The sequence below is a fragment of the Nicotiana attenuata genome, unplaced genomic scaffold (genome assembly GCF_001879085.1).
Source record: "Nicotiana attenuata strain UT unplaced genomic scaffold, NIATTr2, whole genome shotgun sequence".
Lineage (NCBI taxonomy): Eukaryota > Viridiplantae > Streptophyta > Magnoliopsida > Solanales > Solanaceae > Nicotiana > Nicotiana attenuata.
Window position 1 is genome coordinate 40,076 of NW_017674353.1, and position 12,581 is coordinate 52,656.

General features: G+C 35.5%; 1 protein-coding gene across 2 annotated transcripts; it reads left to right on the top strand.

The window, feature by feature from the left end:
• The first annotated feature begins 643 nt into the window (after nt 1–643).
• LOC109218488 (putative threonine aspartase) lies at nt 644–12,102 on the top strand. 2 transcript variants are annotated; one of them, XM_019382852.1, is made up of 11 exons: nt 644–937; nt 1,166–1,216; nt 1,970–2,090; nt 2,243–2,327; nt 2,890–2,971; nt 7,561–7,687; nt 8,419–8,564; nt 10,140–10,303; nt 10,522–10,642; nt 10,747–10,851; nt 11,670–12,102. In XM_019382852.1, exons 1-11 carry the CDS (start codon nt 785–787, stop codon nt 11,754–11,756), a joined length of 1,242 nt encoding a protein of 413 aa, XP_019238397.1. In that variant the 5' UTR covers nt 644–784; the 3' UTR covers nt 11,757–12,102. The 2 variants fall into 2 exon arrangements, with proteins under 2 accessions (XP_019238397.1, XP_019238398.1); XM_019382853.1 differs by lacking the exon at nt 7,561–7,687 and having other exon boundaries at nt 8,439–8,564.
• The last annotated feature ends 479 nt before the right edge of the window (nt 12,103–12,581 follow it).

The window sequence follows — 12,581 nt, forward strand, 5'->3', positions numbered from 1 at the left end:
AGAATAGACAGAAGTCCTTATTATACATGCCATAAGTCGCATATGCAACAAATGCAAGTTATAAGTTGAATACGTCAAATTGCACTTGTCTAATGCGGCTTATAAGTCGCATGTAATAAACTTATGTTTGCTAATAGAAACGTCTAAGTTTTTCCTATTTTAGATTCCTGTTTGGATTCTTATTCATTACATATAAATTTTCTTATCAAAATTTTAGCTTTCATTTGTGATCCTGCAATAGAGAATGACTTTAAAAAAAGTTTCTCCTATGCAGAGCAAATGAGTTAATCACATATTTATTAAAGGTCTAAAAAGTACTATTGAGTATACATATACAGTCATGAATTTTTATATTTATGAAAAGAAAATCGATAATCATTAATCATCTAAGGGGTTAACTTCCAAGGAAAAACCATTTTTCGTATAAGTCAATCCCTAACGGAGAATTATAAATGAAAAGGTAAATTTTTAAAAAGAAAATTTTATGTAATTACAAGAAGTCTAAAACGGGAAATTTTTTTTTACAACTGACACTAGTTGTATGAGTCATTTTTTTATCTCACAGTTTTGTGGACCCAATAATATAAAATAGGGGTGCTCAAATTTGCGACACAAAGGATCGTTAGAGTTTTATTCTAATTCTAATGTATTAGAATAAAACTTATTCTAAAACGGGATATGGAGAATGGAGAAACGGAGACATATATGGAATTAGACAAATGCGGCTTATAAATCGTATAATCACGCGCCGACAGTCTGGGAAATAAATTCAGAAAAAAGAGAAATGGCCAGTGAGGTTGCTGATCAGACCCTCTCAGCTCCGACATTCTTCGTGGCCGTACACGTCGGCGCTGGATATCACGCGCCGTCGAACGAGAAAGCTCTCCGTTCCGTCATGAGACGAGCGTGCCTCGCCGCTTCTTCTGTTCTCCGAAAGGTCAGATTCAGGAGGCAGAAACGATGAGCTGGAATAACACTACTAACTTTTATCTGCTTTTATAGTACTAGTTAATTTCCGTATGCATATTCATCCGTGTGTATTTCTGACTGGAACTATATAATGTACAGTTATATTCTAAAAAATGTATATGTATTTCAAGTCAGCATTCATCGTTACAAAGTAATTTCCACCTCCATTTATATTGTTGTGTTGGTTAAATTTCAGGGTGCAGGTGGATGCATAGACGCTGTTACGGCAGCAATTCTAGTATTGGAGGTACTTCATTAACTTCATACTTTCTATCTGAAAATGGAGAAGATGTTAGGCAGTTTAATTAAGAGGTGAAGAAATCTTAGACCAAAAATGTGGCGTTTGTAGCGATAAATAAATTCTCATGGAAAGATGGTCAGATAGGGGCAAAGTTGGTAGCTTCACATAAAATAGGTTCAAATTGTCTTGACAGATTGTAAATTCTGTGATCATATCCTGGTTAATAACTAGCTTGACATGTCAATAAATTGGAGAATAAGCTTTTAAAATTAAAGTAATTGGACTCTAATTGAATGTCCTATTATGAAATGGCATTCTCATTGAAATGGTTAAAAAAGAGAGTACTGTTTTAGTTTGATAGGTGCACATGAAGGCACTAGTCAAAGAATAGATTAGGGATGATTTGCAAATAGCTCGAGAAAATGTGGATATTGAATTCGGGACAGAGGTATTAACAAAATTTACTTGTAACTTTACCTTGTAATGAAATATGATGTTATATAAATTAGTTGCGATCTATGTTATTATTGATTGAAGAAGGTATTCAATTACCCAATAATGTAATAGGGTGAAACAAGTATGATGCCTGATGAGTCGCTTACTTGGGGCGGGTTTGTTTATTCCATTAACGAGCTTGTAAATGACGATATCCTGTTGTTATAACTTTTTCTAAAATCATTTTATTGCATAGAAGTGTCACAAGTGAAGTCTTAAAATTCCTTTCTAGCACTGAGCTTGGCTGAAGTTATACTCTTGCAGGATGATCCAAACACAAATGCCGGGCGGGGTTCAAATTTGACAGAGAATGGTCAGGTGGAGTGTGATGCTAGTATCATAGATGGTGATTCTGGAGCATTTGGTGCTGTAGGTGCAGTGGCAGGTATTCTCAGAGCCAATGATCATGTACTTATCTCAGAGAGCATTGGCTAATATTTTGAAGTATTGTTATTGCTTTACAGTTAATACTTTAGTTCTTCTGGCATCCATTTTGGTTTACTCTTCTACATCTTTTGTGAAGTTAACCATTACCAGGTGTCAGAAATGCCATTGAGATTGCTGCTTTGTTGGCCAAGGAGCAGATCTCTGGTTCTTCACTGCTAGGACGAATATTTCCAATGTATGATGGCTTTTCTTTAGATGTCATGAAAACAACACCATATTACTTTAATAACCTTGAAACTATTTCCTATTTTAATTAATATCATCATCCTTTTTTTAATATATGTGCAATATGAATACATCATTGTCAAAATATTACTACCATTTAAGGTTTCAAAGAAATTGGAATTTACTAAAATGGAAGCCGGTCAACCAAATTTCTGTGGTCAGAAAAGATAGTCAAATAGTTGAGAACAGAACATATCATTCACTATTGATGCATTTCTTGTTGCAAACTACTCATTTTCATGTAAAAAAATGTTTAATGTTCTGCTTTACATATCAAAGGTTTTCTATTTTGATTCAATTGGCTGATTTTTTTTAATAAAAATTTTAGGGTCATAAACACTAATGATGCTGAAAATGTTATTATAACTTTTCAGAGCTCTTGTTGATCTCGTTGCATCATTATTTTTTTAGAATTTGTTTGTATGTTTGAGTCCATTTCTTTGTGTCTTGGTTTGACTTGTTTCTTCTTCCATCTTTATATTCTAATGGAGCTTTTCTGGCCTGTGGTCTAGGTTTTTAGTTGGTGAAGGCGCCCGTGTATGGGCTAAGTCCAAAGGTGTTGTTTTACCATCAACTGTAGCAGAGGCTGATGAGGTAGAGTACACTTGTCTTAAATGTAGATTTTGTTTTTTCTTTAATGTCAAACACTAGTAATTACATTATATAAGATCAATAATAAACAAACACTCAATTTATCCTTTGCAATTTGAGTGGATATTAGATAGTGAAAGATACTCTTTTACTTTGTATAACTTGTTTTGTCATCTTTGGTCCTTCTATGCTTCCAAGATGTAGAAGTTCAACAAACAAAATTACCTTGACTTTTGCTTTTCTTTGGAACTTCCCACCCTCGCAATTTTCATCTTCCCCGCGTTCATCGCAGGAGTGTCTGCAACTATCTCTAGGTCGGCAGCTTGCCTTCCGGTGATACCTTGGCATTTTTTCCATTGTTGTTCGATCCATTTGGTGGCTTACTATTGCTGGATCCCGCTTTGAGTTCATCAAGTAGCTTCAGATCTGTTAGTAGTACCTTGTTTGCACGCTTTGATGGTCGTCCCCTCCCCATTCCGGCAGCCGTTAGATTTTTTTTAGTTTTTATTTTTTTTAATATAATTTTGACGTGTAATTTGGTGTTTAAAGTAATATTTAGGGGTGGTATAAAATGATAGTTAGGGGTATGATTGTTCCCTAATGTTTTGGTGACTCAACCATTAGAATATAGTGAGATGTTGGAAAAATAAACATGTTAATTTGCTATTGGAACATATGTACTAGTACTTCTATGGTGTAGGAGAAGAAATGCACAATCTATATGTTCGTTTCCTTTTTGGAGGGGGTGTTTTCTCTCCGTTAATGATCTGTTATAAGTCAGCAGAATTAATGCATTTTTTTTATTTGAAAGGACAACTCTATATTCCTTTTATATGTTGAGGGTGCATGGTATAAAATGGTTTGTAATATTCTTATTAATTGTGTACTTAAAAATTCTTACTAATTGTGAAATAATTGAAAAGCTCAATGATTATGAAAACTTCTTTATTTCATGTAATGTGGATACTTATATAATTAGCTCTTTTCACATGAAATCTGAGATACTAGATCTTGGTGAAGGCTTAATAAGTTTATGTCTAGCAGAGAGCATCTTTTACAACACATGGCCGACCATGGTTTTTTTGTTGTTGTAGTTTTAACTACTCCTTCGTTCCATCTATGTCACGGTAATTGACTAATCATGGAGTTAGGATGTCCTCTTTTTTGATAACGGCAAATCCTAGAGGGCCAGTTGGAACGTGGTTCGAAACTCGGTGGATAATGGGGCAACCCCTTAAACTTTCTCGCTTAAATACGAGATTTTTGTGTGTGGTAGGGTTCGGATCGTGACGTGCACCTAAACCACATCATGAATTGCGCTCTTATCATTGAACCAAGCCCAAGGCAGTGTTTTGGAGAGCGCAAGAGCAAAAAGACGACAACGGGCTCGCTCGCTTCAAAGACGAAGACGCACGCTTTAATTTAAAGTAGTAAGACGACAATTACTTTAAAAACAATAAATGTAAAATTAATAAATAATACAAAACATACAATTAAATAACTTAAAGTAGGTACTAGGTACACCAAATCATCACAACATAGACAAGGAAATAAATAATAATTTGTTGAAATAATTAATATAATAGAATAAATAATTAAATATATATATGCTGAAATAATAATAATAATTTATATGCTGAAATAAAATAATAATAGAAATACAATAATTAAATATATATATATATATATATATATATACAAACGAAAAGGAAAAAAAAAGAAAAAATTGTTCCTTCCCCTGTTCTGACTGTATAAAGTCGAAACAGAGAGAGAAAGAAAGAAGAAGCAGAAAAATGAAGAAGAAGAAGAGTGGTCAACTGGTCTGAAGAAGAAAGCAGAAGAAAGAAAAAACAAAAAAACGAGAAGAAATTACCTGGGTTGGTCTTCGAGGTCGACTGGTCGAGCGACTGAAGAAGAAGATGGAACCCTAGCTTTTTTTTGTTGACTGAAGAAGAAGATGAGCGACTGTCGAGCCTCTGTTTTTGGTCGAAGAGGGTTTTTTGTCAATTTAGGGTATGTTTTGTCTCAGACCCAAAGTTCTTTTTTTTTTTTAAAAAAGGCCCCTGCGCGTTTTTCAATTAAGCGATCGCTTCATCGCTTTGGTCGCTTCGTCGCTTCATCGATTTTTTCAGGGAAGCGTGCGCTTCTGCAAATCGAGTCGCCTCAAAGAACTGGAAGCGACACAGCATCGCATCGCCTCGCTTCGCGCTTTAAGCGACGAAGCGCTCGCTTCTTTAAACACTGGCCCAAGGGCTATGGAGTTAATATGTTAGATTTGTCTTAAATGTTAGTGTATTCGTTATAATAAAAGAAATATCATGGTTGGAAAATTAGGTTGATAGAGAAACATCACATCGAAGTTTAAACTTTGATGTTAGAAGTGTACCCACATTGGTAGGGATGTGGGCTGTCGCCTCATGAGTTAGCTTGTGGAGTTGAGTTAGGGCAAGGTCCGTTTTCTTAACATGGTATCAGAGCCAAATCCCATTCTTCTTATTGTATTTTCCAATGTGGACAGGTTGGACCCCAATATTATGTTGTCAAGGCTCTAATTGTCCAGGTCTTGGCTTGTCCGCCAGGGTGGTGAGGGTCGTTTTTGTTGTTGAGTCAGGTCTTGGCTTGTCAGCAGAATTAATGCATTTTTTATTATTTGAAAGGACAACTCTATATTCCTTTTATATGTTGAGGTGCATGGTATAAAATGTCCTGTAATATTCTTATCAATTGTGTACTTAAAAATTCTTGCTAATTGTGAAATAATTGAAAAGCTCAATAATTATGAAAACTTCTTTATTTCATGTAATGTGGATACTTATATAATTAGCTCTTTTCACATGAAATCTGAGATCCTAGATCTTGGTGAAGGCTTAATAAGTTTCTGTCTAGCAGAGAGCAGCCTTTACACCATATGGCCGACCATAGTTTTTTTTTGTTGTAGTTTTAACTACTCCTTCGTTCCATCTATGTCACGGTAATTGACTAATCATGGAGTTAGGATGTCCTCTTTTTTGATAACGGCAAATCCTAGAGGGCCAGTTGGAACGTGGTTCGAAACTGGTGGATAATGGGGCAACCACTTAAACTTTCTCACTTAAATACTAGATTTTTGTGTGTGGTAGGGTTCGAATAGTGACGTGCACCTAAACCACATCATGAATTGCGCTCTTATCATTGAACCAAGCCCAAGGGCTATGGAGTTAATATGTTAGATTTGACTTAAATGTTAGTGTATTAGTTATAATAAAAGAAATATCATGGTTGGAAAATTAGGTTGATAGAGAAACATCACATCGAAGTTTAAACTTTGATGTTAGAAGTGTACCCACATTGGTAGGGATGTGGGCTGTCGCCTCATGAGTTAGCTTGTGGAGTTGAGTTAGGGCAAGGTCTGTTTTCTTAACATGGTATCAGAGTCAAATCCCTTTCTTCTTGTTGTATTTTCCAATGTGGACAGGTTGGACCCCAATATTATGTTGTCAAAGCTCTAATTGTCTAGGTCTTGGCTTGTCCGCGAGGGTGGCGAGGGTCGTTTTTGTTGTTGAGTCAGGTCCATGGTTTATTTTCTTAAGAGTAGTTTAATGAATCTTGTTAGAATAGTCATGTAAATAGGAGTAAATAAATAACCCTAATCCAATATATGTTAGGAGTAGGACATGTTATGTGTGTATATATATAGGGCTCATTGTAACATATGTATATACATCAATAATATATTTTTTCCCGTGCTTTCTCACAAATCTGAATTCCGGAAATTTTTGAAAGTTGTATAGAAAAGTATTAGTGTTGAACTTTTTGGGACGTCCTATAATCGAAAGATGTCATATAAATTACGATGAAGGGAGTATTTATGTCTATTTTTGGTGATGTTTTGGTGGCACCACATCTCTTTACGGGTTTGTCTCTGGTGTTTAACCTTTTCCACCCACTTCTAACATCAGGAGTTTCTCCTCTTTAGGAGGAATTAAACAATCTTCATCACATGTGCAGCCAGAAAGCTGGATGATGTATGTACTACACGTGTTTCACATTATATTAGTCGTTTTGTATGGATGTCATCAGTTATTGTCAGATGGTGTGTCAAGTCAGAAATTGCTTCTGTCCAGTTACTGCTATGTCAACAGTGAATGACACCCACCACCCATTCAGCATCATGTCATAATCAAAAGCAACAAGTTTCCACTATTCACATTAACTACTTGTGGAGCTAATTGGTTATCCACCACATTCCACTTTCCTTCTTTCTTTTATATCTATATTTTTAATCTTAATTGCCTCCTACTATGTTTTAGTTTTTAATGGTTAACATTTTTCTTCAAATTTCAACTTCTAGGTTAAGGATAATTTCATTTTTAGGGTAAAACTGTTAATACACATTCTTCTGCTGTTGCTCCGAAATCGAGGTTGTCAATAACACTTTTTACCAGTGGGGAGACTCTATATCATTAGAGGGGAAGTGCTTAGCATTCTCTAAGCTATAAGGGAGGTCTCTTGAATTTTAATCACTTAAATGGGAGGTCTATGTGCTTAATCTAAATATTCATTTTTCCTGAACTTGACTTGAAGTGTACTATTTATTTGTAATATGGAAACAGTGGCTTGTGACTGGGAAGGCAAGTACCCAATGGAAAAGATACAAAGCAATGCTTCATCATGCCAAAGTTGGTAATGATGCTCTTGACTTAATGATGACACATCTTAAGGAGACTAATGCAATATCTGGTAAGTTGTAGCATATTGTTGTCCAAAGTCTTTTGACTTTGATATGGCTACTTATTCTCTATGTTGTAGATTTTCCTTGGATTTCCTTAATGCGTCTTATTATCATGATGTGTGAAGGGTCAGTGAGTGGACAAAAATTACTATTTCGAGTCTCACGAACGGACATTACATATTATGAGGTCTCAAGTATCCCATTTTTGCATTTACTTAACATTAGACGTATCGTAAACCCCTCTAATAAGTTGTATCTTTAGAAGTTGTTACTTTGTGCCCATAAAAGTTGTATATTCCAGTATATGAAACATTCCCTTGCTATACAATCTGTAGAGTCTAAAGCATATGGCATCATCAAAGTATTGTGCTTTAGGCTGCTAGATGACTATACAATTTATATTCTCAAGTTGACTGAATTGACTGGAGACACTTATCCTCTGATTGAGTATTTTTGTCATCAGAAGTGACACTGATCTTCTGCAGGCTACATAGATACTACAGGAGCATAATATATATGCATTTTAATGTAGTAGACAATTGCATAGTTACAAGGTATGACCAAATTCAATGCTCCCATATAATCACTTTTTCCTTGTTGGCATATTCTGCTTGGCCGGACCATCTTGTTTTCCAGTAATTTTTGATGTCATGAAATATTTTGTTTTTTTGGTTGATTCCCTCTCCCTCTCTGCCTCTGTGTATGTGTGTCTTTCTTTTGCATTCTTTTTCACAAGTAGAGGGCCAACCATGTGATCAGTTGTGGGGAAATGGAGTTGGTGATGCGTTAGATGAAGACTTGATTTCGGACACAGTTGGGGTTATCTGTCTCGATTCAGAAGGACATATAGCTTGTGGAGCCTCTAGTGGTGGTATAGCATTGAAGGTGATGCTTCTAGAAATGACATATGAACTTGTAGTTTTTCTGCCCGACTTCTGCATTTTCCTGGTATACTGATACACTGTATGAGCATGTTTGAATTTATGCACTTCAAGGTTTCACGGTAGAAGGATTGTGACTGGTGCAGCTTCATCTGGGTGTTAGATACTTCAGTTGGTGTGTGTGTGTGTGTGTCAGTGTGTGTGTGTGGGTCGGGGGGGGGGGTGTTCTGAATTTAGGCCTTAATTTTTATGTGATAGCCTTTGTGAATTTACTGGGTTTATACTGGGTTTGTTGTAGCCTTTGTGAATTTAAGATTATCTTAAGTTGTTAGAGCCTTCATAATGCTGACTGTTGTTCAGACCTGGAAAATCGAAAGTTCTCATTCTGTCGCACTATAAGTGGAAGGTCGTAATTGAACACAACCACAGTACTTGAACAAGGGAGTGTATTGGTCAATGTATATGCCTTTTGGGAAAGAACCAGTTATCCAAATTGATTTTCTTGGTAATTCTGTCTTATTTGTTGGTCAATATTTCAGGCAGTCTTCTCCTTCTGCTTCGCTTTAGCGGGTCTCGTCTCTCTATAGTCATTATCGGTATTTCTGACGACTTTCATCAAAAGAAACAAATAAAATATTTGGTCAAATAATAACAATAGCAGCTACTATGCCCCGACCTCAAACTAATTGGGGGCACACTATATGAATCTTCTATATCTATTCCGCTTTATTTGGGGAAATCTTGATCCGCAAAAGTTAAAACAATGAAGGAAGAAGAATACAACTTGCATTTGTTAATGGATAAGAGTTCATAGTGGTGGGTAGTGAGCACAGGGCCGTACAAGCTAAGTGCTAACAACTCTGAGATCCTTGAGACCAATATGGGCGTTATGAGTGGTTAGTTATGCCTTTTGTCTTGACTCCAACAATTTCTTGAGATTGATGAATCATGTTTTTAAGGATTTTCATGGAAAATTTGTGGTGGTTTATTTCGATGGTATCTTGATTTATTTTAAAAATCTTGATGAGCATGTGGAACGCCTAAAGCAAGTTTTTGAAGTTTTTAGAAACCAACACCTGTTTGCTAATCTTAAAACTTTTGTGCTGTTGGAACAAATATACATGTATTTGCCTATCTTCCATAATCTCTGCTGCTTCTATTTAACTTCTCAGTATATCCTTTTTCTGCACTTTACTCTCCGGTCATACCTGACTGCTTGAAAGGCTTATTTTGTACTTTGACTTTATACATGCACCATGTACGTGAAGATTAAAAACCATGAGATTATTGAAGTAATTAAAAGTTGTATCATGGTTTTGGTTTTTTCGAAGATGTCTGCTTCTGGTTTGCTTTGAATTTCTGTTTTCGTAGCAGTATCCGTACAATCTACTTGGAGTGTAAAGTTTTCTTGATTTCAATGTCTATTATTTCCTTTAGCAAACTTAATTGCTGTGAAACTTTTCCTAGCTCTGATTTATTGTATTTGAAAGAGAAGAGGCCCTTTTCCATTATTTTCTTTATATTGAGCTGGTAAATTTGTTGGATTGCTTATTTATTCAGCCGTTAAAACTTCTAACAGGTAAGTGGGCGTGTGGGTCTAGCAGCAATGTATGGTTCCGGTTGTTGGGCATCGTCAATAGGGCCTTTTGGAGCTCCATTTATTGTGGGATGCTGTGTCAGTGGTGCTGGAGAGCATCTAATGAAAGGATTTGCTGCTCGGGAATGTTGTATTTCATCATCACTGTATGTTTGCCACGCATTTAATATCCCACTTGTCCCCATCACGATTCTACCTATTATTAGCTGTGGCCAATATGATTGTTGAACTCCTTTAGCATTGAAGAAAATTTTGATGTATTTTACTGGACATTAGTGGTCATTGTTGAACTTGAACATGCACATATTCGGTTTCATCTCGCTTTTCGCACTTGAATTTGATACTGGCCTGTTTCTTTCTGCAGGTCACAAGCTGGTCCATCTTCTGCCTGTAAAAAGGTTTTGCGAACTGTTCAAGTAAACAGCCAATGTGGTGCTGAAAGTAGTGCTGGATTCCTTCTCGTTCAAGCAGAGCCTTCAAGATTAGTAAGATCGTTCCTGTGTTTCTTTATCTTTCTAGTTTCCCTTGCTTCAATCTAAAGGAAAAAAAGATAAAGGAACTTACACATTGGCTGGCGATCTGTTCATAGGTTGCAGGTACTTTGTCTAAGCTGGAAACTGTTGAGATTGCAGCTGTTTACTCTTCCTCATCTTTTGGAATAGGTTATTTTGGCAGCTCTATGGATAGGCCCAAGGTATCATACATCTGCGTATTCTCACCTTTTATGCAAACATACACCATTTTTTTGTGTTTGAACCGTTGGCCCATAGTTTAATAATTGTTTCTAGGGAGAAAGGTAGGAGTAGCTGCATAAAGATCGATTATGTTGCTTTGATGACAATATGATAAATTTGGAGCTAGTTTTGATTATGGTCCAAGTTTATCACTGAAAATGATAATCGTTGTTTTGGATTTTTCTTTTTTTATTGTTTAATTGCTTATATCTTATTTCGTAAGGACAATTCCGCTCGTTACACAGATATCTGATTGATTTTTGGAAACCACGAGGGATTAATTATTACTACATAATGTTTTGTTTCTACATTACTTTTGACTTTTTGTTAAAATTCATTACTACCGGGAACAGCAGCCAACAGTCGAGCTTAATCAATTTGAACCTAGAAAACTCAAGCTCGAGCTTTAGACTTGGTGATGAGGTTCAAAGATGATATTCCTATCCTGTTCATGAAACACTATATCATACAGTGATCCTCTATAAAAAATCATTACTATTGGTTAACTAAAAGGAATCATCATGATATGAAGAAATAAAAGAAACTAAAAAGAATCATAGACATTGTTAAAATATAGCTTTGCTTGCTATGTTGAGGAGAAGCTTTTCAAGTTTGCAGATCTTAGTCGTCTTCCCCTTTTTCTGTTCTGTAATATACTATTTAAGACCAAATAATATACTATTTAAGACCATTGTTGCTGCAAAAATGTCACCGGTACATGTTTGTATTCAACATGAGCTTCTACAATTAGTGTACTTCTAATTGTGATCTTCTACAGGTTTCAGTACTTAGGAGTAAAAAGCAGCAAAGTAAAACTGGAATCAATGAGTTTGCAGCACGAGTTAATCTTGTGACCAAGAAATGATAGTGTTGCAGCAGGAGTGGCAATTGGAGAAACTACTTCCCATTTCAACGGTGTCATCATTTAAACTAGTTATCTAATCAGCCGAATGCTGAAGATGGAACAGAACGCTCTATTCAAGTCTCAAGATATGCTGAGACAACTAAACTGGTAGTTGAGGATTGTTATAGACGTAGTTGAACCTAAAGGAATCAGGGATTCGAATGAAACTAGTGTAAGAGATTGCTGCAGACATGATGTGGTAGAACTGATTTTTGAATTATCAGAGAAAATATACTGCTATTTCGTAGGAATGTATGAATTATTGTTTTTCATTTGGAGCTTATATATATAACTAGTTTTCGGATACGTGCGTTGCACGTGTGTCCTTGTCAAGTACGTTATAATTTTTGGAACCTGCAACATGTTTGCGCAATATTAACAATTACTATGTACATTGGATCTCTCAGCATAAAAATTAAGACGACATTCTGCATTAAAAGAATTTATTGTGCATTTTTATGGAGTGAAATAAAGAAAGTACAAAAATACTACTATCGTGGACAATGAAAGAAAGAAAATTGAAATGTAAATTATACCTAATGAACAGTTCTTTTTTTAACTCGAGGATAAAATAGTTATTCATATTTTAAAGGATAATTATTGTAAATTAAGGTAGGATCTTCCTACGTAATATTTCTTTTACTAATTTTCTAATTTCTGTTATTTTAGAATTCATGAGATGACTTCCTTTTATGATTTAATTGTTTCATCTTATTTTTCTTGATCTCTAGGAGAATGCGTGTTACATATGCATATATATAAAAACATGTTAAACTTTATTTAAGT